The sequence below is a fragment of the Parambassis ranga genome, chromosome 5 (assembly GCF_900634625.1).
Source record: "Parambassis ranga chromosome 5, fParRan2.1, whole genome shotgun sequence".
NCBI lineage: Eukaryota > Metazoa > Chordata > Actinopteri > Ambassidae > Parambassis > Parambassis ranga.
The window spans coordinates 19,203,262-19,229,217 of NC_041026.1; the positions used below are offsets into that span (position 1 = coordinate 19,203,262).

Consider the following 25,956-nt stretch of genomic DNA (forward strand, 5'->3'; position numbering starts at 1 on the left):
GTGGTCAGTATCTAATTTTATGTAGCTGGTTGGTGTCTGTAAACTTTGTAGGTTTGCATGCTTGATGTTTGATCAGATGCTTTATTTTCAACTGCATACTTGAAAAAAGGTGCTATTACCCCTACCTGCTGCAATTTTCTACTCCGAAGTTGGTTTATTATGTCTGCCTGAAATGTTTTGCACATTTTACAAACTACAAAAAAATGACTAACAAATGATTGTGACTAAATGCAGCAGAACTACACATTCAGTTTTTTTTATTTTAAAACAGCTTGAACCAACATAAAATATAGAAAAATCAAATATACAGGTGAAAAAAAAACATTTAGCTGCATCCTCAGAGGTTTCTCCACTGATCAAACTGTATAGTCCGTCTCTGAGCTGTGTCCTCCAGCATTAAGCAGAGACTTTAAGTTATCAGAGACAACAGGTTTCTCCTTTAAGACTTCTGTGTAGAGTCTCCCACAAAATGTGTATTTCCACGTCAGTTAATCATGATGAAGTTTGACTTGCAATGAGCTGAAAAAGAAAACCCACATTAGCGCTTCAAATGAAACGGTAAACCCACTACCTGTTATCTTCGTACCAGCTCAGCTTAAAATAGTCAGTGCTACTACATATTGTGGAGAACTAGTATGACTATCTGTCATAATACTAAGGCAGTAAAAATAGTATGACTGTGCTGAAAATGTGACAACATTATTTACCAATGAACTCGGCCACAGGGTCATGTTCTCCCTCTGTGCGGATCGTTCCTGCGATGCTGTCGTTCTCCAAGATGGGCAAAAAGAGCTGAACAAAGTCGGATGTGTAGGGCGGTGCTATCACATCCAGCACCTTGAAGAGGAACAGAGTTAAATTACTTTCTCAGCATGTTTGAAGCTGAAGGCAGCAACAGCACAGGAGAAAATGTATTCTGTGAATTTGTAAGCAAACATTATTTTTACACATCCTGCTGGAACATCATATATAATTAAAAAAAATTGTAACTTGTACGTAGAGATCACCATATTAAAGGTTAAAACAAAAGTCAAAAGCAGCAGTTACCTCCGTGACAAAGTATCTAATGAGGGAAATGTCTGTATTGAGCTTTTCCAGACATTTGCGAATGTAGCCGACAACGGGCAGGACGTAGCCACGGCTCAGCAGATGAACCATTCGGTCCAGCAAAGTCTTCTTCAACTCCAACTACAGGGGAAATAAAACCAACTCTGTAAGCTGAGTTACAGCCAAAACAAAAAAAAGCTTTAGAGTAAGCATAAACACACACCTGCTCCATGACGTCCAGCTGAGAGTGCTCCGTCTCAAAGAGCTTGATGAGCAGCTGGAGGACCTGTGGGTGCAGCAGCTGGTGACACGTACAGATCTGTGACAGAAAACGTCTTTTTCAATTTTACTGTCATAGTGAATGAAAAGGGACATTCATTTGATGGTGATGTCATACCTCATCTAGTAACGCTAAATGGACCGGGGTGTGGTCCGTCTGGAGCTGGAAGTACCGTGGCTCAGACACAGTCCAGTCCACCCACTTCAAAACTCCCATGGCAACTACTGGAAACCTAAACACACAAGGTAAGATGGGGTTTTTTAACACTTTTTCCTGTGTTGCTACTATTGATTAGTTTCCTGAATATCTTTAGTTACTCAGTATATTAAAAACTATAATGACTCAACCCAGAGATATCTAAAAATATTATAGAAATCTAAGAAAACTGGGGAGAGATCTTTGTGGTACCCTCACCTGATGCACTGATACAAAGTGCCGAGTTCAGCCACCAGCTCTGTAGCTCCTTTGTTCTCATTGCAGCACAGGTTGTGTACAGTCTCTATGGCCTTGGAAGTCGATTTCAGCTCGTCTTTATTGATGTTGACTCGCTTGTTCTGAAATTGAATAAACAGAAAATGTAAACATGTGGAGAGGACTTCTGGAAGCAGCAGTTAAGTTGGAAACAGATGAGCAAACAATTTCAGATGCAAACTATTCGGCATCACTGTTTTCTCTGTACCTTTTTCCATGTCTCAACCACACTAGCGGCGTAGGCCAAGATGTGGATGTATTTGTGTTTATGGTCTTGGTTGATCTTTGATCCAGGCTTAAAAAGTGACTGCATAAACAGGTCCAGAAAGGCGGGCACTCTGATCTAAATTCAAGAAACGTAAACATTTCAATTAATCAGACCACACCTACAGTAACAGAGGGTAACAGAAGTTCTGCTCTCACCAGCTCGACAGGAGGAGGGTCCATGCTGCTGAACATCTTGAAGAGAACTGTTATATCAGCAGGGTTTAGGGCTCCTTTGGACAACATCGCACCCAGCGCCTGGCAGGCTCGAGGGTAGGCTGCTGCCGTACCGAGTGCGAGGGTTATTTGACTGGCATCATGACCTCTGTGATATAAACCACAAGCACCAAAATCTGTTTCATACCCACATTACACTTTTGTAACAGACATAACTGAACATCTATTTCTTTGTTGAGTGGTGAAACGAAAGAGAAGTAGCCACATTAAACTATGTTCCTGTTAAAAGAAGGACAACAATACCTCTCATGCGCAGACTTCTGCACCTCCTGGCCGATCCTCCGAACAGCTGACCCACCCTGTTCCTCCTGAGCAAGGATAGACATCATGGCCTGGGCAAATAGGTAAGTGTGTTCGCCATGACACACCATCTTCTGCAGCAGAGAGGAGGAAAAGCCTCAGCAAGTCAGAAAAAATTTTATGTATCAACAAGTCTCAACAGGTAAATTTATCTCAAAGATTTGTTATTACACAACGGTAAATAGAAACAAAAGCTACGAGGGCCTCACAGCAAATTCTGGCAGGTTCTTCTCCAGGTTTTCTTCTCCTCCGTCCAGCAGTGTGGCCAGAGACGTCCTCAGCACCCGAGAGAAAACCTCCAACTGCTGGCACGCCGTAGACACGCTGGTGATCTCTCCTTGGTAACCTGCATCTGAAATGAGCTGAACATGCACAGAAAAACACAGACTGAAAAAAATAATGTACAGTCCTGCTACTGCCCAGTAAAAGTGAGTAAGTATCACTGTCAGGGGAAAAAACTAAATAGTTGACACCCTACACACACAGAATAAATTATCACCACTACAACCACTACTATACCTTTACAGTGAAGTTGAGCATCAGACAGTCAGGGTGAGCCTCTGCCAGCTTATAGAAGAGATCTCTCCAAGTTGTATGTGCGATCATCTGCTCAAGCCAAGCAGGAGTCTAGAAATACAGTAAATTAGACTGGTTCAGTACACAGGTTTTACTCACAGGTACACAGGTGTTTTTGTTATTTGTAGCTCCCAGTTTTCAAAGATCTCACCTCTCCCTCCACAGTGAAGATGGAGTCAGCTTTCTGGGGGTCAAAGTGCTTTATCAGGAGACTCTTGAGGTGATTTTCTACTCGTTCTTGAACCTGGGCAGGCTCTACGCCTGCAGCCACAATGAAAAAAAGTACACATTTAGCAACTTAGGTTTAAAAGTTTTCAAACAAAATGACAATGAGCTGAGCAGCCTACTACAAACCCATCTGAATGAGCCACTCAGCCAGCAGATTAACAGTCTGTGCCACAGCAGAGTAGTTTTCTGAGAGAAGCTGGATGACATGCTCTGGAGAACCACCTGCTTGGAAATACCTGCAATGGTAATACGTTTCCAGTGTCTTATTCTCATTCAGAATTTTTTTGTGGGAGGTGTCAGGCCAGAAACTGGAAATAAGATATATGCTTACATTTTCAGGGTGTTGAAGATTGCAGGCTCCATTATGTAATCTCTACTGGAGAATTTCTGCAGACAAGCTTCTTGGATTTTCCCATCATTCTCTCCTTCACCATAGCCATCCTCCTGAAAGAAACAATAGTACAGATGTTCATACCTCTCGGAAGTAACTCTTGGGCATAACTTTTCTCACCAAATAGTGGAGAAGGATTAAGAACGTTGGTTGAGCAAGTGGGGATTCATCTATTTCATGTTCTGCACTGGCGTTTAATAACTATGTAAAGGTTTATAAGATGATCAGACAGTTCGTATGGCTGACTGTGAGGTCCACTCTCATGTCTATTTAATTTAAACGCTGCTCCAGGAGCAAGCTGACAAACTTCCGGTTTTGCAAACCAATCAATGGTAAGTGTGTTTATCACTGTTTGGGTTGTGCATTATCAGCCCTGACGATGGTCATTTGGCAGCTTCCGATCTTACCTGAACATAATGTTTATAACGACTACATCGACATGCTGTGACAGAAATAAAAGCACCCTAAAAGTGCTGAAAGTTAACGCACAACTGTCCAGCAGCCGAATATTTAGCTTTGCTTAGCCTGTACCTCGCTAACGTCGCATATAAACAGCTGTGAGTTTATACTATGCAGGGCATTTCAGCACACAAGCTCAGTGAAACATGAACGTAAATGTAAGGTTGTCGCTCCAAACTAAGAGTCGATGTAGCTGCTGCTAACCTAACGTTGCATAGCTAACTGATAGCCAAGTAGCAACAAGTCGTGATCTCACCATGCTACCCTCCGTGCCCTCCCACTCTCCTCCACCGCTGTAATATTCCTCGTCCATTGTGACGGGAAGATGAGTGGCCCCGGCCTAGCTACAGACGTCCTGTTGTGGGTTTTAACCGTTGCTGTAACTTGTTTTATCGATGACCATGCATTAAGCGGCTAGCTCATTTAACCTGCTAGCTAACAACAACAAGACTAAAATGGCGAGACGGGACGAGCAGGCCACGCCCCCAGTTTGCAGGGGACTGTTACCCCGAGTTCAGACTGCCAGACTCAGCTGTCAGACCAAGCAGGCATCTCTTATTTTCTAATTTGCGCCTCCTCAATTTATTTCTTTTATTAGTGTTGCTCTAATGATTTACAGAAATGTAAATAAACAGAAATGCATTTACCAATACAGTTTCATTAGGCTGCTTGTCGGTTAGTCAAAATACATTTATGTGCACAATAATCTCCTGATATTTATGAAATAAAAACCTATGTAAAAATAAAATGACAATATTTTAAATTTGAGCTAACAAATTAGAAATTTACAAACAATACAACAACTCTTGTCTGGTTAAGGGAAGATTCAATTACATCAATTCGAGAATTAGTTTGACCATAAATTACAAGGCAAAGGATAAATATTTATATGATTACTGTATCTAAACAAATCAAACAAATCTGTATAAATAATACAGAAAATATTTATTTAAACTTTCCAGTTAATTTGTTACTATTTAACACACCAAGCGGTTAAGGTTGCACCAGTCAGCTCATGTCCATCCGTGCCTGTGGTGTGTTCAGGTGTCTTCAAAATCATCAGTCAGGTCTCAAGGAACCTCTACAAATACAGGTTGGCAGTTCCAGCTCAGCTGTGGATAATACATTTTCTTTTCTAGGCCACAAATGATGTAAATGATGGTCTAGACATTTGGGAACAAATGTTTTATTTTATAATGCAAACTGCAACATATGAATAATATTATTATACCCAAAGGAGCAGGAAAAAGGTCATATACCCGTGGCAAAAAAAAGAAAAAAAATATCACACAGTCTGTGTTAAATCTAAGTCCAACACAATATTTTCAGCCTCAACCATAAAGGGAAAATCCACCCTAAAACAAAATGTACATTCCTTAGATGTCGGACAGTTATTTCTTCAATTGAGAACATAACCAAGTCTCATCAACGCCAGGAACCAGGGATCCAGGACTTCCCCCACAGACAGCGCAAAGAGGAAACCTGACTTCATATCCAAGTCAGCGATTTAAGGGATGTGAGCAGGTGCAAACTTTAACACATTTTGGATCACTGATCCATTCGTTTTGAGGTGCACACAAATTTGAACTGTGTAATGTCATGGAGTCTATAAAGTGAATTCTTCAGGGCTATTTGCTTTAGGAAGGCATTTTATCAAAGTATTTCTACGCACAAATATAGCTCAGCTAAAACTGAACCTCAGTTTATCTGTTCAGCTATTGCTTAGATAAATAATATTTACTCTACAAGAGAAAGTTAAGTTTCACATTGTTCAGATGCATGTAAAAAACGGTTCTAAAATGTCAAATTGACATTTATTTGGTTGAAAAATCCCTGCGCTGTTGGTTCTTGAAATTTCTTTTACCACATCTGCATCAAGTCTTGGAAAGTTTCAGAAAGGATTAGTTGATTGGCTGAAAAAACAGCCATGTGACAAAACAGTGACAGAACTCTTTAGTAACTCCAGAGGGGAACAGGGAAATAGCACCATGTTCACTGAGGGCAAGCCAGAGGGTAAAGGGAAAAGCCACAGGACACACAGAGTTCAGGTGTGTACGTAAGTGCTGCAGCTTGCAAAGAAAAACTGCTGATCCTTCAACACATCTTTTTGGTCTTCACTCTCCTCTGTCATAGTCTGGCTGTGTGCAGCTTATGCAAATGTAGTCCTCCTTCTCTGCTTGCTCAGCAGAAAGTCCAACACAGACCTGGTGAAACCACTGATTGCAGCTGCCATCACACTGGACCCAGTTTACCTTCATGGGGCAAGAGGAACAACAGTCAGGTCAAAATCAGATCAAGTGATATAAATACCTTACAGAACATTATACACTGCAGACTGTACAAACCTCGTCGCCCTCTGGCTCTCTGCACCATGGTGCAGCACACAGTGAGAAGTCCTCTTCTGAATCTGAAGCTGCAGGGTCAGACACTGTGTGTGTGGGAGAACAGGTCCTCTTCGATTCATCGCTCCTTTCTTTGTTTTTCTTGGGCTTCTTTTTGCGACACTTCTTGGCTTTGTCACTGTGCTGAGAGTCAGAGCTGTCCTTACGTCGCTTGGTCCTCTTACTCTGACCGTTCACTGCCTCCTTTTTTAGACCGGATCCTCCATTCTACATACAATTAAAATGAATGAATATACCACATGCATAGCAATAAGCTACAGCACAAGAAGTAAGCTCAGCTGTCATTACCTTGTTGTGGTGGGGACTCCCTCTTGGAGATCGTGGGCTCTGCTCTGTGCTGTTCCCACAGGGGGCACTCTGTGAGGGTGGGGGTGCCAGTTTGTACAGTAGGTATCTGTACAGCTGCTCAGTCTCAGGGAGGGTGACTTGCAGCAGGAACCCCTCCACTATCAGCTCCTCCAGCTCTGCATCAAGTCCTGTGACAGACATGAAGAGCATCAGAAACTTTAGAGGTGAATTAGGAATAGGCAGAGCAAAGACAGCACAAGCACTGACCATGAAGTGGAACAGACTGGTACTCCATATGAAATGATGAACCATTAACTTCCTGAGTCAGATGTAATGGTGACCTGGGCCCAGCTTTCCCCTGAAACAACAAAGACCAATCAATAAGCAACTGTGTCTGATGGGTGACTTGACTCAATACACCATCAGAGAATATCAGATGGCAGACTGGGCACTGAAACAATCAGAGTTTTCTCCACTGACCTTTGCTGACACATTCTCAAGCAGTCCCTCTGCGCAGGCCTGCTGAACTTTGTGCTGCCATTGCACCGTCCTCTCAATGAGAAAACGCAGGGCGTCTCCTTCTGGCAGCCGCACACGAATCCTCTGCAGTGAGGCCAACAGGGGCAAGACCTTGTCCAGAGGAGGTTTCCGCGACCGCTGGCATAGCGGGCACAGCCAAGCTTGGCCATAGTCAAGATCTGCAGTCACGGTAACACAGCTGCAGTGGAAAATGTCTCGACAGAGTTCACACTGCACCATGGCACCTGAAGGGGCCTTTTGGCAAACACAAACAGTAAGTGCACAACAGTTTTCAGTAGGAAGAAGCCTGGATTCATTTGAAGCCCTCAGAGCCAAAAGGTGCTCCATCTCCCTTTGTCGCACCTCTGCTAGAGTGGTCATCTGTGAACAGAGAGAAAAAGATGGAATTAAAGACTTATCCTATTCTGCAAACAGAAATCAGATTCTGTCTCACTTAGAAAATACTCTATATATTTACAAGTGTGGAAATAAGTTCGTACACATCTCCCTATGTCACAGATAATAAATAATGTTTCCAAGATCATTCAGGGTCTCTGCTGAGCTGTCCCTCAGACAGACCTCGCTGTAGGAAGTGAATAATGCTGTGAGAAGTCAATAAGGTAGGTGTCATTCATAATCCTTCTCAGAATTCTGCCTATGCTTGATGAATTTAAATGTTACAAATTTCATTGTTTTATCACTTGACAGCCACTGAACAGCAAGTTTCATGCAGGGCACAGGACAATAATTGAAAAGAGACGGTAACACAATTACACTCACAGCAGAGGCTGAGTCCTTGCTCTCCAACAGAGCTCTCTCCACCTCACACACAGAGTCCAGTTTTGTTGAAGCTTTTTTAGTCATCTGTGGAGCTTCCTTGACTTTCTTAGATTTTGACCTCTGATGCTCAGACCCTACATCACATCTAGGGCAGAGGACCTGAAAGCATAATGATCAAAAACATTTATAAAACAGTCAACATTTCAATCACTCCAATTACTAATCACTCCCAGTCGATGTGTGCATTTACCTCAAGAAGAGAGAAAGGGGAGTTTTTTAGTAGGAATGTCTTTGCTGCACTTTCCTTCCAGCTCTGTACATCACTGACGAGCGCCTCCAGTCGACTGAGCGGGTCCAGTCTCACTGGGAGGCCCTCTGCTCTGAGAACCAGCTCAGAGAGGCTATCCAGCACTGGGATACGTCCTCCAAGCTGCAAGCAGAGACACACACACAGATCAATAATTCAAACTCAATTACTAAGAGGTAGGTGCAGAAAACAAGCAGCATAGCTTAAGCTGACAGTATTTTACCTGAAGTGTTTCAGCTTCATTAAGCCATTTCTTGGCCTTGGTGACGACATCCTTCAGCTGGAGACAATTGGGCAGATAAGCAGGGATGTTTTCTACTTCCTGCAGAGCAGCATCAAGGGTTTCTATGCTGTGATATGGCCTATGAAGAGACATGATGATCAGTAAATATAATGTGCATGTTCAGATTTTTAAAAAAGGTACGGACATATTAAAACATCAGTTTTAGGAACTATACATTTGCACTGTGTAGCCTCTGTGGAGCCATTGTTGAGTAAGCACGGTCACAACACCCTGATCCTTTTTATCCACAGTGATCCTGCTCTGCAAACAGGGCACATTTCTAAAGTTTGAGCTGATTTCCCATTTGGACACTCAGAACTCATGTGGTAAGAGGGTAGGGTTCGTTTTGATGGTCAATTAACACCCTATTCTGAAACTATTGTACAGTTGCATGTGTTCTCATATAATGTGGTAGATAGCGATTAGAAGAGAAAACCTTTACCTGACTAAATGTATTGTGTTTTTATATTTACCATTGGTTTATATCCTCACCTGGCCTCCATGAGGCTGAGTACTCGCTCCTCCCACTGTTCTGACACAGTCAGCAGCTCCTGCAGGCGAGCCATGGCTTTCTCCACAGAGCTGTGTGGAGCCAGGCCCACACCCTGGTCTATCAGCCTCCTCATGGTGTCTAGACAAAGGCTGTCTGGCCGGCTGTTGGCCTGCTGCACAGCCTCCAGCCAGCGAGCCTGTTCCAGTCTCTCCCTGAGCATGGGCAGCTGTGGCAGCTCCACGTCCAAGCCTAGACTCATGTCCAACAGATCCTGCAGCTCTTGTGGGTTCGGCGACTCATCAGAGAGAAGAAAATTGCTGCGCTGCTGGAAGTCATCAACCCGGGTCAACAGATCCTGGAGGTGACAATGTGCTGATATTTAAATACCACAACAAGCCTACTTTATGTAACACTGTAATTATGTAGTGTGGTTGGATCTCTAATCCAACAAACTCTAAAGAACGAGGACAGAAACAAACGCTCGAAAACCACCACACTAAAACTGACCTTCAGTAAAGGAGCCTGTCGGATGTTACAAGGCAGACTGTCTAACTGTTGGACGAAGGATCTCAACTCCTCCACAGTCAATTCGTTCTGGCTTTGAGACTTTCCTCCTCCAGAACGATACCTGAGCCAAATTGAAGATGAAGTCAAAAACAATAATTCACATAAAGAAGTCAACTCACTGTCTCAGGTAACACAGCAAGCTACACCTCATCATCAGATAATAGTACAACATCGAGCATTGTCTACATTTAAATAGTCAACCAGGCTAACAAATATGGGGAGGATACTTCCAGTGTTGGGTAAAAATGTTACATCTATTGCTGGTACCTCGTCTGTCTCTTTCCATTGAGAAGCTGCTGTGCCATAACAGCTACTTTATCAGCCTCAGCAGTAACTGTACGCAGCTGATCCAGGAGATTGGTTTGAGGGAACATCTTTGATTCTGCCTGCTCCACCAGACTGTGAAGCTCTTCTAAACCTGAGCAGAAATAGTGTTACTTAAAAACATGTCCCCAGATAACATAAATAAATATGTAAATAGACCGTTTGTGCACCTCTTATCTTGCTGTCCTTGTTTTCCACGATGTCCTCAACATTAGAGACCCACTCTTTATACGATTCTGCACGCAGTGTGACTGATGCCATCAAGGAGTACAACTCATCCAGTGTAAACTTGTAACTAAAAGAGCAGACAAAGGCTATGAACACTTTTATCACTTGTTTTTGATAACAGTAATATTCCCTACAAAAGTAAAGCATGTTTCTTTAAACTTGAGGAAAAAAATTGTATTACAAGAAAAAAAAAGCACATTTTTACCCATTTTTTTTAAATAAACTAGTAACTACTAATGTGGGTAAAAACAAGCTGCAGAGTAGAAGTAAATTCAGGGATGAGTATGTTTAGTTGGTGTGGTTACTGAAGACTCACTGGAGTGTAAGGTTGCTATGAGGACAGGGGCAGAGGTCTTGGGTGTGGTACAGACAAACCATCTTGCTGGGACTGCAGGCACAGGTGATGCCAGACAGGTAGCAGGTGGTCCGACACTTGCAGCACTGCCGCTCCTCGTCTGGGAGCACTTCATAATCAACTTGTTGAGACTGCACCACACCCTGGGGACACAGATATAGTCATTAGAGCCGCAGAGGAGCTAAATGAGACATCTGTGCAGTCAAAAGACAAGTCATTTAATGTGATAAATCCCTGTGAAAGTTCTCCAATTTAGCCAAAAAGGACATACCACCTTCAAACTTTTGACAAAACTGCACCCAAGGCCCAAAACAACTGTGATTTATTTAGCATGGTAAGGGTCAATACTTTCTAAACAATCTGCATTTTGCTTTAATTTATTACTGAAATGATTCAAGCTGCTCACCTTTCTGTTAATCTTTTCTAGCATTGCATTCTCTTCTTTGATCATGATGGTTATTTCCTTCTGCAATGCTGATGCCAGGTCAACATCCAGTGTTTCTGCTTTTAAGGCCATGTTACAGACCATCTCATCATGGGAGAAGACACAGTATCTACTCAGCTGGCGATAGTGATCCACGCAGTTTCGGCCAATGGGCATCTGTCAGGAAACAAGGAGAATTTTACTTGCAGTCTATGAACACATCACACTCTCCCTGGATGATTTTATGGCAGATAATTCCTGGTCAGAGCAACTACATTGTAGCCAAAGTGTGCAACAATAATTAGTTTTTTTACCCAGTCCGTGGTGCAGAAATTGACTGCTTCAGCGAAGTTAAAGCCCTGGTTGAATCCACTGTGGTAAGCTCTGGGGAAAGTGATGACAAACTCGCCTGCACACTGGTTGGTGCGATAGATCTACAGAGGATATGAAAACACATTAAAATGTCTTTAGTTGAATTTGGATAACATTTGGTGGATACACAGTTCATAGTAAACATCTCACAATGGCAGCATAATTGTTCTCCACCTTTCAAATGAAGCCACGTCTTTAACCAGCGAACTATGGTGATGGTCAGTGCTCTTGTGACCATCAGCAACTGGCAACTAAATTGCAGCATCAGCTTCATTTCACCTTTTTTTTTTTTTAAATATTAATTGTGCTGTGTTAATATTTACCGGGACGCCATTGTTCATTAGCGTGTTGGGATTCATGATGGTGACCAGCTGGTGAAGGAGGTCTGGTTGGGACTCAAACAGCTCAGGAGCCAGTTTCTTCATAACTGCCTCGAGGTGCTCTGCTGCATAACCAGGGGCCCCATACCAAGTTTTGGGCTCCCCCCTGCACATGTGGGTACAAATCTTAGTGAAAAACACTTGAATGCACATTCAATATGCATGATAAAAAAAAAAACATTCCAAATCAATCGTAAAACCGAGAATCCTTTTAAAATCTTCTCAGTCCAAAACTAGTCCTACTGTAATGCAAAATTACTATTACTTATAAAAAAAAATGAATTCACTCTACCAGTGAAGATAGTTTATGGAATAGCTCCAGTGGTCTTCTATATGCCAGCAGAAGGAGGAGAAGCACATGCCCACATACAGCCAGGGTAACTTCATTCCACAGATGTCAGCTGTAACGTGAGTCAGCACTGAAGCATCAAGAACCGGCATGTTGTTTAGGTTCCAGCCACTGCTCAGGTAGTGCTGTAGGTCAGAGACAGGTCTGAGCACTTCACTTAACCAACCCCTCACCCAGACAGAAAATGTACTGACTACAGTGCAATGGATGTAAAAATAAATATTAAAGGATGCTTTGACGACTTCCAGTATTTCATTGCAATTATGCCTTTTATAATTATTGAATGAACATGATGCTCCATGACAGACAGACTATACCTCATCTTCAGGAGAGACTTCAAAATGGCCGTTGCTCACAGGGAAACCACTCCCAAACTCCTTGGAGGCAATGTCTGCTCCATATTCCACAGTGACATCCTCCTCGATGGTACTGACTAGGCGCCAGAACTCTTTCTCTACCAGCTCAGTAGGAACCATCTACAACACAAAACAAACAAATTAATTCAAAAACCTCAACAGACACGTTGGCTTATAATGATGAATATTTTTTTTTTAAATTTAAAGTGGAAAAAAAAAATTGTATTTGTATTTTCTATCCCAAACCAGACTTTTACCCACTTATTAAGAGGTCTCCACAGGATATGTGCATGTATGTATGTACGTAGAGGGTGAAACAACCCCTGATAACACAGGCAAGACTCTCTGGTAGTGTCTTTTCAAGGTATTACCGTTTCAGACCATACATACAACAAAGTATCAGAAAGACCCGAACCATTTCTCCTTCAAGATCTCTATGAAAACAAAGTCTCAGAAACTCGGACTGTGCACAATTTTAAAACAAAACTAGTCTGGACACCCTGAAGCATTATATCTACCTTATATATTATATATACCAACCCACATTTTCCCTTTTGTCATTTGTATATCCAAATAACCCTTTGTACATGAGCCATTATCATTTCTGTTAGAGAGAGTGCCAAGTTTAAACAATCTGTGTGACTGAGGTGTGCACAGGTATTTAGATAAACACACTAAAAACAATGAAAAGCTGACAACCATCAGCTAACAAGTGAATCCAACTCACATGAACTGGCATGTTAAAATAATCGGACTTGAAGGAGTCAGCCATGTCCCCAAAAGCTTGAAGAGTGTAGCTTCTGCCTGCCTGCTCAAAGCCAAATGCAACTTGAGGTTTTCCACATTCCTGCAATAAAAACACAGCAAAATGATTGGTGCATGCCAGACAGGAGTTTATACTCTAGTTACTGGTTATATCGTCAGCTGCCCAACAGTAAAGGGTGCAGCAGCTCACCTGAGCCAGGCATTTGGGGCATCTCCAGTCACCTTTTGGAACATCATGGAGGGGAGGGATCAGACAGAAGATGTGATAGCTGTCATCACAACCATCACATAATAACAGTCGGTCCTCAGCACTACCACTCCCACATACCAGGCACATATACTGATCCACCTAACAAGAAAACAGTTCAGCTTGTAATTTGAACTCTGCATTTACATAATATCTGAATTATGATGTAAATAAATGTATTATTTATGTTGAAAATTACTTTATTAGATTGAGGTTTGTGTATTTTATCAAGTACAGCTTCCTCATATTCTGTTGGATCCTCATGTTTAATGGGTTCCTTTTTTACCTCTGCCATTCTCACTGAAAGACAAAGGTGAAGAATCAAAAGAGGCTTTGCAAATGTTGCTCCCAATAAACAACACATTTTTATTTTATTTTTAGGTCTGTCAGCGCTGTCAGTGCTTTTTCTTACCAGGTTCTGGTTTGGTAACATACGTTCCCATTCTCCTCCTCAGATTGGGACGATTCTCGCAAATTTCTCCAGGTTCCTTTTTGACTCTCTGGAATCAGAGACACAGAAACAAGTGAGTTGTATATTTTACTATTTAGATATGAGAGACCACTACAGAACTAGCAGCTGACATACTGGCATAGACATTAAATTAGGTTTAGGCAGCACATTTTCTGACCGTTGAAAAGAACATAAGCTCTGTTTTTGGGGCAGTTTTATCTAAACATTTTCCTATTTTGCTGACAATAATTGACCTGACTTACAAGGCAAAGTTTTGACAATTTACTGAACGCTGTTCATCTTGACAAACTGTATACTGCACACAGAATACACAAAACAACAATGTCAGAGAACAGACTCACTTCGGATCTCATTCTTTTAGCTCGGCGAGCAATGCTGCATGTCTCCTGGGGCTGCACAGACTGTCGCTGTGGAAGGTCATGCGGGGTGTACTCCTTATCTTTAGTGTCATTGGTCAAGGTGGCCATCTGCAGAGGGAACCAGGTGAGTGATTAGAAAGAGACAAAATACTAAATAACCCTAAAAAAAGGGAACATAAAAATACACATAGGATCTTAGTTCATCCACACATCCCTTCGCTTGAGATAAAGAAACACTGATGGAGTAAACAATCTGGAACTTCAACCATATTAAACTGTAGAATTTTTCTGTAGATTGTGGCACTAAAAACTCAAATAAACTGTTTGGCTCTTGTCTCTCACATCCCTGCCACAAAAGTAAGGCTAAGCCAAATATTTTTCCAGTGTTTAATACTACAAAGTATACTACTTAAAGCTCTTAAACAAAGAGATGTATGTATGTAAGTAAGTATGAGTTCATAATAACAAATATCTACTGCTGTTCTGCTACTACAAGAAAAACACAAAACAAAAAGGAAAAAGGGACATACAGGCAGATTATCTCCAGACAGGAAAAGGTTATAAGGGTACAGGATCCGCTCATAGTGCGCCCGCAGATGAGAGCCAATCGCCTTGCCAGGGGCAAAGCCCATCTTGACAGATATCTTAGTCCATCGTCGGTCTCTGCAGACGGCATCAAAGCCTCCTTCTTTATCCACCAGCTTAGAATGCAAGAAATTAAATATTCAACATTGAGGAAGTGGTAGTTCAGTTATGCAAATAAAATACAACACATTATTGTAAATCATCATTTCACCCTATATTCATAATTATATAACTAAATATTTAAAAACCTTATTCAGTTGGTAGAGATCCAATATCTTTCTTTCCACATGAGGAATTTTTAGAGTGCATCCCTGGAGCTCCCAAAATTTTGCTATTTGATCCAGGAAGTTTAGTTTAACTCTGGTCTGAGCCTGAAAACAAGAGGAAGGCAAGTTTAGAGACTGACAGTAGACAGAAACTTAAATAAATAAATAAATAGACATTTTCTTTCATTTTTATTTTTTTAAATAAACTTGCAGATATTAAGAACAGCACAATAACCCATGTCATAAGAAAAGAAATGTACCTCCAACTCATTAAGCCTTTGTATGCGAGGTGTGAATTTCAGTCTGTCAACATCACAGGCAAAAGGCGGCTGCCAATCCTGGGAGAAGAGGGGCAGAAAAATTTTAATTATGCAAAACCACCAATTATTGGTGGTAACAGAAGCTCTGTATGTTTTTTCACTGAACATGTTTATATTCAGTATGTCAGTGCTTTCAGACTTTTCTCCCCATCTGTCTCAGCTTTTGGTCCTTACTTCTAGCTCAATATGTAAATCTTTCTTGTTTAAAAAAAAAAGTCATGAACACACAACAAAACTGTATTTGATTCTTTCTGCTTCAGAACAAGAAACGGGTAACACAGATTTTGAAAGGCCACACAAAATAGGTACATATGCTCTGATAATAAATCATTACAATAAGAGGAAATATTTACAGATGGGCTCTACCTGGTTGCTTTGGCAAAAAATAAACTTAAGTCTAAGAATATCTGCCTAAACCTGTAAATAAGATTGGCATATCATAACGTTAATCACCCTGTATGCCTACAGAACAACGCATCTGTCAGTGATGGCTCAAGAGTCAGCAAGATAAAGTCATTTATGCATCATTAAAATGTGTGATATCTGACAAACCTTGAGTGAGAATAGCGAATAACAAGGGAAAAACAACTTGCGAAATTCTGTCCTTGAGGGTGACAGAAAATACACTACGGTAGTTTGTGTTTTTGTGTTTATGTTGTTAATATTAACACAAAAACTCACATGTATTGTAATAATCTAGTCATTTGAAATTATATTCCTGACAGGGAAGAAAAGCCTGAATTTACATCCTGGAGATCAAAGTTTCTGGTTTGACATTTGACACAGACAGACACACACAGAAAGTTAACAAACAAACTTAAGGAAAAAGTACATACAACTTCTGATCACTGCTTAAATAAATGTATTTACAAAATGTGCTCATGAACAACCTATATTTGTTACTGATTAACAGAGTGAATATTTCCTTAACTGAGTCTTCAAATTCTTCTCTAAACGCTGTTTTTAGAGTAAACTGAATGTGTTGACTGCAGCTTTATTTATACACCGAGTACTTTAAATACTTTCAAAATAAATTACAAAGAAGCAGAAGCATCCACAGTAGTCTAGTGTCTGTACATTACGATTTAATGTGCTTGCTAAATTGCCATTAAAGGAAATATGCCAACTTCTTATTTCATGTGTTCAATCACAATAAATCCATTAACACTGATATAAGGTTTAATTGTGACAAGGTTTTACATGTTGGAACAAAGGTTTGAAAACAAAATGGGAAATTAGCACACAGGATTTGTAAAATGATCTGAATCTAGAAATGCTACACACAAGACAAACTGGGCCTGAACAAGGCCGCTTTTCTTCTTCCTTGACCAGAGTACGCCTAACAATAGCTGCATTAACATCATCTTCTCATTTGCCAACAAAGTTGGAGCTTAGACTAACAAATGTTGGGGCTGCAAAGAAATACAGTTGTTCTGAAGCATTTGAAACTACACGGACATCCCTCCACGCAGTCTCAAGCCTTCCTCCACAGACACAAAATGACATAGGTACTGATGAGGAATGACACACACCCAGTCTTAACATGGTCACCTGCATGTGTTCAACTAACATGAGGATGTGACTTGTGCAAAGGCATGAAGAACATTATGGTGTTGATGACAGAGCACCCACAAATCACTGATTGAAACAGGTTGTGGTTCCGCGTTAACTTCCGTTCTGAGAGCTCTCTTTAAACATAAAATGATAAACAAAGAAAGGGATCTCTCAAGCCAGAAACTATACAAAACTATACAGGATCTCAGATTGTTTTAGCCCTGACATGCCAGCTTGGATCTTAATATTGGTCTAAACATTTAGAGTAAATTATTAGTGCATACAAAGTGTATGAAAACAGTGGATCAGAACATGAAAATGACACATTTACAACAGTAGAAACGCATGCACAGTAAAAAGGCCGACCCACAGAGCCTTGTTTGATTATTCCATTTCAGGATAGACTATCTGTGCAGCAGCCAATCTTTACTCAAAACCTTTCCTACTGCCTTCTTTTGTTTACATGAGCTGTGCAGTTTCAGCCATTGGCCGAGCAAGCAGTAAAGGCAGCCACCCCACCCACCAGTTTTTGATAACAATTCACTCTCTTGTACCCCTGTACCCGTCGGGTTAAACCGTGAAAAATTTTACTGCTTTCTAATTCCTGCTTAGCTGTAGCACGTGTTAACAAAAACATTTAGAACCAACAGTTTAATGTTTGTATGACAACAAAGGCAATATCTGCCAGAAACTACATCCACCATGCTAATATAATTTGTCAGTTAAATTTGGCCCTTTATCTAATTTGCGTTCTTGCATGGACACACCCTTTAAGGAGGTATCTGCCCGCTCATCACTCGTCTTTGAAATAGGGTCAATATGAGCCTCATTTTCTATCCCGTCCATTTGGGGGAAATAATTAAATTATTTTATTTTATTCTAAATGATGTCGTTTCTGAAAAAAAAAACTTGTGTGTGGTGGTTAGTGAGGTGCAAACAGTGGCACAATTATCACCAAGTTACAAAAATAAAAACAAAATTACAAAAAATATTTAAGTTGAAATACTTAGTTTAAAAAATGTCGATGATCACAGCCAAGAAAATCGTACTTTGAGCGGGTAAATATGCTAAAAAATATGATTTTTTAGCAGGAACACAGTGTCCATTAAGCGCTGGGTTTGAGCGAACCTTTTCTCCATAAACAGATGGTCACTGAGCACGTACGTTAGATATCATACAACTGCGGCTTTAAACGGGCCTGATTAACACTAGCTAGGTTACCTCACACTGGCCAAATCCATCAAATCCTGTTGAGAAAGTTGTGCTTTAAAATGAGTCAACTGCGTAAAATAGCAGCGGTTAAAATCTTTGAAATCTCTATAATGAATTTCCGTGTGCAGACTCCAGGAAGCACTTCATTCTGTGCTAACGTAAACAATTTACATCATATTTGCGTGCAGGCAAAGTTTAGCGTTCAAATTATTTTTAGAAATTGCGCTCCTTAAAATTTGACTAATATAATAAATACATTTGTGACTGAATGTAGATTTAAACTTGGGCAGGACATTAAATTTCCTCCCGAGTAGCTTCCTATCGCTGTTGCAAACAGAGTACATTCCAGCTCAGGCTAGCTCACTATTCTACTCGCAGCCGCAATCCGCCATGTTGAAACCTGTCTAAAAACCAAACACAACTTTGCCTGCTGAATTATCCCCAGCGGCTCAGGCCAACAGGCCGTCCAAACACCTCGAACAAGTCGTCAACATAAAGAAACACTCACCGGCGGGGGTCGGATCTTGCAGATGCCAGTTTTCTCTGCAATTGGTCGTATTTTGTTGATGTACGCAAAAGGGTCGGCAAATTCCTCCCAGCTGGGCTCAAAAACAGGACACTCCGGAGGAGGAATGAACTCATTCAGCTGCGGCTGAGTCATCGTTGCATCTTAAATATGACTCCAGCTGAAATATTCTGAAAAGGATTCCCAACGCCGAATATGCTCGCTATGAATTTCAGTCTTTCAGTTCATGTCCACTCTCCACTCATTGAACTCAAAGACGAATTATCTAGTTGGAGACGAGCTGGTGACAGCTAGAGCATGTGCACGTCCGCTTCGAAAAGTAGACACGCACGAATGAGGGTACGGACATTATTTTTTTTTTTTTTACCAGTGTCTAATTATATCACACACAAATTCACATTTAAATCGCTGCTTTTAATGGCAGCACCGACTGTGTGTAAATAAGGACAGAATATCCTTTCATAGTGCATGTTCATATCAAGAGTTAAACGGCTGTAGGGGTGTCCTGAGGCAGAGTAACAGCTTCAGGATGTTTCCTGACTACCTTAATACAGTAAAAATAAGAGTAGTGGGAGAGTTTTGACACAGAGTTAACACTTTACGACACATAGTTAAAGATTAAATTAGGGGATCCGTGGTTTTCCTCACAGTTGATTGCCCCCCTGTTGGATAAGTTTGATTATGTCACCCTCTGGCACGCCGTGCACTGTTTAGGCGTTTTATAAATGAAGGGGTGAGTTGGGTGGGCTACACCTCACCCCGCCCGGCTGAACCCAAAGAAAAGACTATTCAGATGGGCCGTCGACGTTTACAATTCAAACACACCCATCAGATCTATGCGCGCTGACCGGCACTTCGTTTTTAAATGGTCTAGAGGAGCACGTTGATTGGCAGAGAGGAGTCATATGTTGATAGTTCAGCTGTTTATATTTTTATTATCATAAATATTTAAACTTGGACGCTTATTCCTGAACGCCTCTAGCAAATAACCTTTATAATACTCCAGTGGTATTTTAATTCGTGTTTTGTCAAAATTTAATTTATAATTCACATAACCTTTAGCACCTCAGCATTTTTGACCTGTGGATTTTTTTAAACTGCATTTTCTAAAAAAAACGAAATTGTCGTTATGTCACAATCGTATAATTTCAGCTGTCTGTATTTTGTTTAACTTGGCACTGATTTGAATGTCTCTGTTCTCTGTTTCGTTTTAACTTCCTGTTGGTGGATCGAGGGCACATGACCGGTTCTTTTTGACAAAAAGAATGAACAGTGCATACAGCTGTAACGGTATAAAATGCCATCCTACTGAAACGTGTGAAGTCTGAACTATAATGAATGGAGTCATCTAAACAATCCCACAGTCTTTCTGCAGATAGCCCATATTCATCTCAACATTTATGATGCCATAATAAAACAAACTATGTTTTCAGACTGCAGGCTCATGGCCTCCTTGTGTTTACCACCTAATAGCTTCCTGAACTTAAAATGCTTTTTATATGTAGTCATTTATAATTTCTAAAAAAAAAAAAAAAAAAAAAAAAAAAAAACAACACAGTCTCAAAGGGGACTTCAGAGGTCCACCAGCATCACACACACAGAATTTAGCCGCTTATCGTCACTGCCACTGATGTGGTGGGTTTATTGGTTGCAGGCAGTGGAGTCTTTGGTTGACAGGTGCAAAGAACAACAATGAACCACATCACACAGGAAATGATGTCTCCTCACAGGAAATCAGGACCTCTAGTGGCGAACAGCATGATGAAAATGAACCATACAGAACTCTCCACACATTTTCTCACCTGCTATACTATTTTCCAAGTGTAATTTTAAAGGTTTAGGGGAGTCAAACGTTTTTTTTCTTCTGTTCCAAATTATATTAGAAGCTTTTGTGTCTGTGTGACATTCAATGACCATAACATCAGCAGCACATTTCAGGTATTTTGAGTTGAGGGTGAGTGGGACACCTTTTTAAAATCCTGCCAACACCATAATTTAAAGAGCAGTGACAGCTATCAGTGTCATATTGTTAATTTTCTAGCACATCTATCCAGCAGCCAATCTTGGCTATTAAATGGTTAAATGGTTCACCTGTATGTTTTTATGTATTTATTCAGTAGATTTGCACTCACCTCCTTTGGTACTTGCAAGTTGTGATTGTGCAATTGTCTCTGAAAATGTCCAATTAGCTGGTTTAGTTGGAAACTTTAGTGGAAACTGAAAACTAGGCTGTAATGTTCATTGCAAATGAAAACTTTCTGAAAAATGATTATTTTTAAACTTCATTTTCTGACTTACAGGAATTATAACAAGGAGGCTTCAGCTTCTCCAAATCAATTTTATTGCCACATTATAGTTGTTTCAGTGTAACAGATGGGAATAAAAGCGACACAATCTTGTTACCATAAACAGCGCATACAGATCAGTGTAAGTACAGTGGGGAAAAAAAGTATTTAGTCAGCCACCAATTGTGCAAGTTCTCCCACTTAAAAAGATGAGAGAGGCCTGTAATTTTCATCATATGTATACCTGAACTATGAGAGACAAAATAAGAAAAGAAAATGTAGAAAATCACATTGTAGGATTTTTAATGAATTAATTGGTAAATTCCTCAGTAAAAGAAGTATTTGGTCACCTACAAACAAGCAAGATTTCTGGCTCTCACAGACCTGTAACTTTTTCTTTAAGAGGCTCCTCTGTCCTCCACTCGTTACCTGTATTAATGGCATCTGTTTGGAGTCGTTATCAGTATAAAAGACACCTGTCCACAACCTCAAACAGTCACACTCCAAACTCCACTATGGCCAAGACCAAAGAGCTGTCAAAGGACACCAGAAACAAAATTGTAGACCTGCACCAGGCTGGGAAGACTGAATCTGCAATAGGTAAGCAGCTTGGTGTGAAGAAATCAACTGTGGGAGCAATTATTAGAAAATGGAAGACATACAAGACCACTGATAATCTCCCTCGATCTGGGGCTCCACGCAAGCTCTCACCCCGTGGGGTCAAAATGATCACCAGAACTGTGAGCAAAAATCCCAGAACCACACGGGGGGACCTAGTGAATGACCTCCGGAGAGCTGGGACCAAAGTAACAAAAGCTACCATCAGTAACACACTGCGCCGCCAGGGACTCAAATCCTGCAGTGCCAGACGTGTCCCCCTGCTTAAACCAGTACATATCCAGGCCCGTTTGAAGTTTGCTAGAGAGCATTTGGATGATCCAGAAGAGGATTGGGAGAATGTCATATGGTCAGATGAAACCAAAATAGAACTTTTTGGTAAAAACTCAACTTGTCATGTTTGGAGGAGAAAGAATGCTGAGTTGCATCCGAAGAACACCATACCTACTGTGAAGCATGGGGGTGGAAACATCATGCTTTGGGGCTGTTTTTCTGCAAAGGGACCTGGACGACTGATCCGTGTAAATGAAAGAATGAATGGGGCCATGTATCGTGAGATTTTGAGTGAAAACCTCCTTCCATCAGCAAGGGCATTGAAGATGAAACGTGGCTGGGTCTTTCAACATGACAATGATCCCAAACACACCGCCCGGGCAACAAAGGAGTGGCTTCGTAAGAAGCATTTCAAGGTCCTGGAGTGGCCTAGCCAGTCTCCAGATCTCAACCCCATAGAAAATCTTTGGAGGGAGTTAAAAGTCCGTGTTACCCAGCGTCAGCCCCAAAACATTACTGCTCTAGAGGAGATCTGCATGGAGGAATGGGCCAAAATACCAGCAAAAGTGTGTGAAAACCTTGTGAAGACTTACAGAAAACGTTTGACCTCTGTCATTGCCAACAAAGGGTATATAACAAAATATTGAGATGACATTTTGTTATTGACCAAATACTTATTTTCCACCATAATTTGCAAATAAATTCTTTAAAAATCCTACAATGTGATTTTCTGGATTTTTGTTTCTCATTTTGTCTCTCATAGTTGAGGTATACCTGTGATGAAAATTACAGGGCTCTCTCATCTTTTTAAATAGGAGAACTTGCACAATTGGTGGCTGACTAAATACTTTTTTTCCCCACTGTATGTGCATGGTGGAGTAACTTGTAGGCGACTCTGGTAGTAAATCCATAAAATGATGCATAGCCTCCAGACACATCTTATAAAGTTCTTGTGGGCTCATAAATGCATAGATACTATGCATGATTCACCCTTTCCAAAGCAATGTAGAAACTTTTCTTGTCATCCAAACAGTGCCAGCCAATTGGTCCAATCTCACAGTCTGCACAGATGAGATACTTGATCCTTCCCACGTTGTTGGTGAAGCCAACATTCTCAAAAGTGAACATGTCATCCACAAACCAGTGGGCTGTCAGAGTGTCACCATCTACTGAGCCCTCTGTGGAGCTGAGGCCGGGCTTTTTCTGCATGGCTGGCAGGAACAGCTGGTGAGAGAATAACAGACTCCATGATGATATAAAAACACAAAAACAGGAGTGAAATAAGGGTTATAAAAAACACAAAAGAATTGTTATGTAACCAGGTCCTGTGAAACAATCTGTAAATTCTTCATTTAAAGATAGACCCAACTGAAAAAAATGCTATATTAATCTATTACTACAAAAAGATTTACACTGGCTGCTGGTTGCTTGTAGAATACAGCTTCAATCCTGCTCCTGCTCTACAAAGCATTTAATCGCCTCAGACAACAGGCCAATAGATTAAGTCTTTTTTATGGTTTTTCAACCAAGATGGCGTTTGATATTTATGGACTAAACAGTCAAACTCATTTTAAGTTGCACAATGAGAACAGTCACTTAAAGTAGGTAGTAAAACGTTCAAATTCAGGTTACCATTACCCTTAATTTAACGCTCTGTGCACTCAGCATTATTAATCTTATATAAAAATGCATGCATCAAATAATTAACCTAATAAAATAAATGAAACATCATTAATTAAATTAAATCACAGTGTAACCATCACTACCAAACAAACTGTAACAGAACAAAAGCACAAGCTATAGAAGTTCAACAATGAATGCTAAATAAGTATAACTACCTCAGATTGGTAATTCTCTATAGTACTTAATGCCATTAGCTTCACTGATCACTGCTTCTACTAGCTTATAACGCACCCTAGACTCTTTTTGAAGTAAATTGTGGCCTGAGTGAGTCCAAACCTTTCAAACAGCTCAAAACAAACGGATGCATCATACCTCCTTCTCTGTCAACACAGCCATCTCAGGACACAGCACCTTGGATCCGCAGCGTCGACACAAGACAGACTTGATATTCTTGCCTTCCTCAGAAACCAGGTCGGATCGGTCCGAGCTCTCTTTCAGCTCTTGGTTGTTGTCCATCTCGAATCCTGGCAAACAACAAGTTTACTCTAACGTGCACACAAACACGCAAAAGGCTCAGGACAGAATCTGTCACCAGACCAATCCGACCGAACAAGGAGATAACACATACCTGTTACGGCTACCTAGCATATAAAAATTAAACTGCTATCTTAACGAACAGAAAGGTTGGGCACACCACAGTGAGTGGACCGGAAGTGCCGGCCTTAATGTGGTTTGTAGTGCGGAAGTCAGTAACAATTAAACCCACTCACCCGTTTAGTTCAGTTCACATAATGATTATCCTACCTGTCGCTAAACACCAGTCCGATATATTTATGCTAAAGGACATAAAGAATTAGATAAACTTGGGCTATTAGCTTGATACTCTACGATGTGAAATACCCTGTATTCTAGCGTATATGCTAACAATACATTCAACTGACTACAGTACGACAAATATCTACATGAAAAATATGTAAATAGTAGTTACACATATTTATAATAAAGTCAAACATAACGTACCTCGAGGTCGAAGACAAAATTCAATGCGTCGATACAACTGTAGAACAGAGAAGTTAGCTAAAACAAGGCTAGCATTGTTACTGTTTTTGAAGTGTGCCAGTCCTAAATTGTCTCGACCTCAAACAAAAGCTTTTACTTTGGTTCCTTGTTCGTAAACATTTTAGTCGCTGAATCATTGTCGTTACATTGGAAGACCGAGTTACTATAACCCCAGAAAATGTCATTCTTTTTCCGATATATCGCACAATTGGTTTAATAGAGCAAATACATTTTATGGCAACAATTCCAAACATACTAGGTTATTTAGGAAGATTATATTATCCCCCCTGTACAGAGACAAAATTATGTCCCAAAACCTAAAAGAAACCAGTTGCCAGTTGTCAATTGCGTACAGCCTGGAGTCGCTTGATGTAGTTTTCAATAAGTCTGAGGCATGTCTTCTTATGGAATTGAAGTCCATTCTTCTTCAGCATTTTTTTCAATCTCTTCCTGATTTGATGGTCTCCTGGCACATTCACTTCACAGATTTTCAACCAGATTTAAGCACATATGCCTCAAATATGTATAAACGTTCTCCTGGTCTGGCTTGGAGGTGACTTTTCTGCAGAAATTGAGCTTTTCTTGGTCTGGCCTTGCAGTCCCTTTCCACGACTTTCTCTGACACCTCAAATCCAGTCTCTTTTCAGTAAATGTAATAAAAACAATATCTCAGATTGTAGCTGTTCTGAAGCTGTTAAGAAAAGGCTAACGATCTTTCAAGCCACTGTAAATGACTGATCAGCAGTTAACGTAAACCTTTATATTGTTGTTAATCCAGGTCATCATACGTAGAGAAAATTGAAGCAAGGCGTCTGGACTGCACAAGGGGTCACACATGAAACATACTTTTGCCACTAACATATAAGTATTATGGGATAATTGAATAAATAAATCCACCCATCCATCGTCTGAACTCTCTTTGTTCTGTAGTACAGGGGGGGGGGGCCCAAGAGCCAGGGTACAACCCTGGACTGAACATATACATGACAAAGTGAAATGTTTCTGTTTCATTTGTTTGATTGGGCTCTCTTCTACTACAGGTGTTGTTGATGTTTTAGATCATATTTATGCAGAAATACAGAAAATCCATTTGTGAAGTGACTTTAGTGTAG

The 25,956-nt window shown here is 40.7% G+C and overlaps 3 protein-coding genes across 4 annotated transcripts; all 3 read right to left on the reverse strand.

Annotated features, from left to right (window-relative positions):
* Nucleotides 1-218: 218 nt before the first annotated feature.
* On the reverse strand, nucleotides 219-4,710 carry nelfcd (negative elongation factor complex member C/D). Its single transcript, XM_028406275.1, has 15 exons — nucleotides 4,510-4,710; nucleotides 3,735-3,847; nucleotides 3,530-3,639; nucleotides 3,327-3,436; nucleotides 3,119-3,226; nucleotides 2,809-2,961; nucleotides 2,543-2,673; nucleotides 2,222-2,387; nucleotides 2,007-2,141; nucleotides 1,742-1,881; nucleotides 1,445-1,559; nucleotides 1,271-1,366; nucleotides 1,048-1,188; nucleotides 708-837; nucleotides 219-519 (listed from the first exon to the last, which is right to left on the reverse strand). The coding sequence occupies exons 1-15, from the start codon at nucleotides 4,564-4,566 to the stop codon at nucleotides 485-487; spliced, it is 1,740 nt and encodes a 579-aa protein (XP_028262076.1). The 5' UTR covers nucleotides 4,567-4,710; the 3' UTR covers nucleotides 219-484.
* A 713-nt stretch (nucleotides 4,711-5,423) lies between these two features.
* kdm5ba (lysine demethylase 5Ba) lies at nucleotides 5,424-19,121 on the reverse strand. The gene is made up of 27 exons (XM_028405758.1): nucleotides 18,969-19,121; nucleotides 15,635-15,712; nucleotides 15,357-15,479; nucleotides 15,054-15,224; nucleotides 14,506-14,631; nucleotides 14,105-14,192; nucleotides 13,892-13,992; nucleotides 13,636-13,794; nucleotides 13,408-13,527; nucleotides 12,642-12,800; nucleotides 12,268-12,449; nucleotides 11,919-12,081; nucleotides 11,538-11,657; nucleotides 11,206-11,400; nucleotides 10,761-10,942; nucleotides 10,387-10,511; nucleotides 10,160-10,310; nucleotides 9,833-9,953; nucleotides 9,325-9,680; nucleotides 8,773-8,911; nucleotides 8,493-8,672; nucleotides 8,243-8,401; nucleotides 7,424-7,843; nucleotides 7,211-7,301; nucleotides 6,944-7,131; nucleotides 6,599-6,862; nucleotides 5,424-6,505 (listed from the first exon to the last, which is right to left on the reverse strand). The coding sequence occupies exons 1-27, from the start codon at nucleotides 19,119-19,121 to the stop codon at nucleotides 6,368-6,370; spliced, it is 4,452 nt and encodes a 1,483-aa protein (XP_028261559.1). The 3' UTR covers nucleotides 5,424-6,367.
* Nucleotides 19,122-22,920: 3,799 nt separating this feature from the next.
* rabif (RAB interacting factor) lies at nucleotides 22,921-24,912 on the reverse strand. Of its 2 annotated transcripts, none has more exons than XM_028406676.1 (3): nucleotides 24,806-24,912; nucleotides 24,158-24,309; nucleotides 22,921-23,386 (listed from the first exon to the last, which is right to left on the reverse strand). In XM_028406676.1, exons 2-3 carry the CDS (start codon nucleotides 24,299-24,301, stop codon nucleotides 23,138-23,140), a joined length of 393 nt encoding a protein of 130 aa, XP_028262477.1. In that variant the 5' UTR covers nucleotides 24,302-24,309; nucleotides 24,806-24,912; the 3' UTR covers nucleotides 22,921-23,137. The 2 variants fall into 2 exon arrangements, with proteins under 2 accessions (XP_028262477.1, XP_028262479.1); XM_028406678.1 differs by lacking the exon at nucleotides 24,806-24,912 and adding an exon at nucleotides 24,414-24,505.
* Between the last annotated feature and the right edge of the window lie 1,044 nt (nucleotides 24,913-25,956).

Excerpts from the sequence above, each read along its gene's own strand:
- nelfcd (XM_028406275.1), bottom strand. The coding sequence starts at position 4,566 with ATGGACGAGGAATATTACAGCGGTGGAGGAGAGTGGGAGGGCACGGAG. Across the intron at positions 3,640-3,734 it reads ATCTTCAACACCCTGAAAAT|GTATTTCCAAGCAGGTGGTT; the intron begins GTAAGCATATAT and ends TTACCATTGCAG. Across the intron at positions 1,367-1,444 it reads ATTTAGCGTTACTAGATGAG|ATCTGTACGTGTCACCAGCT; the intron begins GTATGACATCAC and ends TTTCTGTCACAG.
- rabif (XM_028406676.1), bottom strand. The coding sequence starts at position 24,301 with ATGGACAACAACCAAGAGCTGAAAGAGAGCTCGGACCGATCCGACCTG. Across the intron at positions 23,387-24,157 it reads CTGTGTTGACAGAGAAGGAG|CTGTTCCTGCCAGCCATGCA; the intron begins GTATGATGCATC and ends TTCTCTCACCAG.
- kdm5ba (XM_028405758.1), bottom strand. The coding sequence starts at position 19,121 with ATGACTCAGCCGCAGCTGAATGAGTTCATTCCTCCTCCGGAGTGTCCT. Across the intron at positions 8,912-9,324 it reads CTCAGCCTCATGGAGGCCAG|GCCATATCACAGCATAGAAA; the intron begins GTGAGGATATAA and ends GTCTCTTCATAG. Across the intron at positions 6,506-6,598 it reads GAGAGCCAGAGGGCGACGAG|GTAAACTGGGTCCAGTGTGA; the intron begins GTTTGTACAGTC and ends TGCCCCATGAAG.